Genomic DNA, 2993 nt, shown 5'->3' with positions numbered 1-2993 from the left:
AGGCAGGAGAATCACTTGAACCCAGGAGACGGAGGTTGCGGTGAGCCAAGATCGCGCCAGTACACTCCAGTCTGAACGGCAGAGACTGTGAAAAAAAAAAAAAAAAAAAATTAAAGTAACTTTATTCAAAATTACATACATTAACGATATAATCGATATTGTGCCTTTTTTTAAAGAGAAATTTTAATGTTTTAGAAGAATATACTTTTTGGAAAATATATGAAAAATAATTTTAATATGTGCTTTAGCCTCGGGCTTTCAGAAGAGTCCCAGACAGGGTCGAGGGAGGCCTCAGTCCCACGTCGTCCCCTTCTGCCCCGCCCAGATGGATTTCCAGGCTCAGGGAAGTCCCCTCTCCCGTCCAGCTATATCCTGCGAGGGGACGCAGCACCTGTCCCGCCTCTACCTGTCCGCGAGGTGACGCCATGCGGACCGGAGCCGCCCTCTGGAGTCCTTCATCTCTATGATCTCCGCCGCGGCCTGAGCGACCCGGAAGCCACGCCTAGCTGAGGGGTCAGTGCTTCCGGGTAGGAGCGCGGTGACCCTCGGCTGCTGCAGGAACCTGCGGCGACTGCAGCCATGGGGGCGCACCTGGTCCGGCGCTACTTGGGCGATGCCTCGACGGAACCCGACCCGCTGAATTTGCCAACCTTCCCTCCCGACTATGGCTTCCCGGAGCGCAAGGAGCGCGGTGAGGCCCAGTGCGCAGGCGCGGCCGGAGGGAGCTTGGCACCGGCGCCTGAACCCCCGAACCCCGGGATCCCCAGAGCTGGGCCCTAACTTCACGTGTTGTGTCTGGGTTTGGGTCTAGACTGGGTTCGGAGGAGTTCAGAGGACGCGCGTGATCCCGCCTGAGTGTGGAGGCGTTCCAGGCCAAGGGTACGGCTGGAGCAAAAGCCAGGGGACAAAAGAAAGGCGACAAGTGGGGGATCGGGCAGGAATGCGGCTCGCAGAGCTGGGCCGAGCCTTTTTTTGAGACAGTCTCAATCTGTTGCCCAGGCTGGAGTGCAGTGGCGCGATCTCGGCTCACTACAGCCTCCACCTCCCGGATTCAAGCGATTCTCCTGCCTCAGCCTGCCGAGTAGCTGTGATTACAGATGTGTGCCACCACGCCCGGCTGATTTTTTGTACTGTTCGTAGAGATGGGGTCTTGCTCTGTTGCCCAGGCTGAGTGCAGTGGCTCCATCACAGCTCTCTGCATTCTCGACATCCTGGGCTCGAGCTATCCTCCCGCCTAAGCCTCCTGAGTAGCTGGGACTACAAGAGTGTGCCCGGATGCCAGTCTGATTTTTTGTTTTTTGTAGAGACGAGGGTCTTGCTGTGTTGCTCAGGCTGGTCTCAAACTCCTAGGCACAAGTGATCCTGCTCAGCCTCCCAAAATGCTGGGATTGCAGATGTGAGCCACTGCTGTTTTTTGGTTCCTGTGTTTTTTTTTTTGTTTTTTTTTGTTTGTTTGTTTTTTTGTTTTTTTTGAGACGGAGTTTCACTCATGTTACCCAGGCTGGAGTGCAATGGCACGATCTCGGCTCACCGCAACCTCCGCCTCCTGGGTTCAAGCAATTCTCCGGCCTCAGCCTCCCGAGTAGCTGGGACTACAGGCATGCACCATCATGCCCAGCTAATTTTTGTATTTTTAGTAGAGACGAGGTTTCACCTTGTTGACCAGGATGGTCTCGATCTCTTGACCTTGTGATCCACCCGCCTCGGCCTCCCAAAGTGCTGGGATTACAGGCTTGAGCCACCGCGCCCGGCCTTCTGTGTTTGTTTTTGTTTTTAATGTATGTAGTAATATCACAGGCATGAGAGCGCTAGCTCTGGGCCATGCCCCACATTAGGGACTGCAGATACGGCAGGGAACAGGAGGGATGCAGGCCCTGTCTCCAGAGAACTCACAGCTCAGTGGGAAAGATTGAATCAGGCAGAGCTGGGGGGTATCCAGGCAGGCTTCCAGGAGGCAGTGGCTGGAAACAAAAACGTGAAGGGTGGCTGGGCCCAGTGACTGATGCCTGTAATCCCAACACTTTGGGAGGCTAAGGTGGGGGGGATTACCTGAGATCAGGAGTTCGAGACCAGCCTGGCTAATATGGTAAACCGCCATCTCTATGACAAAATACAAAAATTAGGCCAGGCACAGTGGCTCACACCTGTAATCCCCGCACTTTGAGAGGCCAAAGACAGCGGATCACCTGAGGTCAGGAGTTCGAGACCAGCCTGGCCAACGTGGTGAAACCCCATCTCTACTAAAAATATAAAATTTGCCGGGGGTGGTGGCGCACGCCTGTAATCCCAGCTACCTGGGAGGCTAAGGCAGAATTGCTGGAACCAGGGAGGTGGAGGTTTCAGTGAGCCAAGATCAGGCCACCGCACTCCAGCCGGGGTGACAGGGTGAGACTCTGTCTCAAAAAAAAAAAAAAAGATAAAAAGATGTGACGGGTCATGGATAGGGATTGACCAGAGAGAGGTGGCAGAGCCAAGGCTTCTAAGCAGAGGAGGGACACAATCAGGTTTGGTTGATCCAGAGGTCCCACTGTCTGCTGAGTGGGCAACAAGCTTGAGACAGACCTCTAAGCAGCCTGAGAGAAACTTTGAGAGAAAGTTGGGAGGTGGTATCATGACTCCAGTGTCCTCACTCCAGGTAGGCCTTCCACCCCAGTGAACCTGCAGTCCACTGGTCCGTTCACCTCCCTCCCACTGCCTCACACATCCTGCTTTACCCAAGATCAGCTTTGCAAATGCCAGCAACCCGCTGCCCTTCTTGCTCACTTACTCTGGATAAACTCATCCCCTTCCCTTCCTTGGTGCCTGTCCCTGTGCAACTGAACATAATGATGGGGGAGATAAGAAAAAAACAACTCCGAGCCAGGCAGAATGGCTCGTGCCTATAATCCCAATGCTTTGGGAGGCCGAGGCAGGAGGATTGCTTGAGGCCAGAATTTCAAGAACAGCCTGGGCAACATAGCAAGACCCCATCTCTACAATTTTTTTTTTTTTTT

The 2993-nt window shown here is 53.7% G+C and overlaps 2 protein-coding genes across 2 annotated transcripts in view; one reads left to right on the top strand and one right to left on the bottom strand.

Annotated features, from left to right (window-relative positions):
* The window catches only part of CLEC17A (C-type lectin domain containing 17A), a 39309-nt gene extending 38827 nt beyond the window's left edge, over window positions 1-482 (bottom strand). Inside the window, exon 1 of the mRNA XM_017520263.2 lies at window positions 407-482. The gene's annotated coding sequence lies outside the window, so the exon portion shown is untranslated. The remainder of the gene's footprint in view (window positions 1-406) is intronic.
* Window positions 483-495: 13 nt separating this feature from the next.
* The window catches only part of NDUFB7 (NADH:ubiquinone oxidoreductase subunit B7), a 6342-nt gene continuing 3844 nt past the window's right edge, over window positions 496-2993 (top strand). The window contains exon 1 of the mRNA XM_017520275.2: window positions 496-691. Within this exon, the coding sequence (XP_017375764.1) occupies window positions 580-691 (112 nt within the window). The 5' untranslated portion in view covers window positions 496-579. The remainder of the gene's footprint in view (window positions 692-2993) is intronic.

The sequence above is a fragment of the Cebus imitator genome, unplaced genomic scaffold (assembly GCF_001604975.1).
Source record: "Cebus imitator isolate Cc_AM_T3 unplaced genomic scaffold, Cebus_imitator-1.0 Scaffold819, whole genome shotgun sequence".
Taxonomy (NCBI): domain Eukaryota; kingdom Metazoa; phylum Chordata; class Mammalia; order Primates; family Cebidae; genus Cebus; species Cebus imitator.
This window is presented reverse-complemented; position numbering and strand designations above follow the sequence as displayed.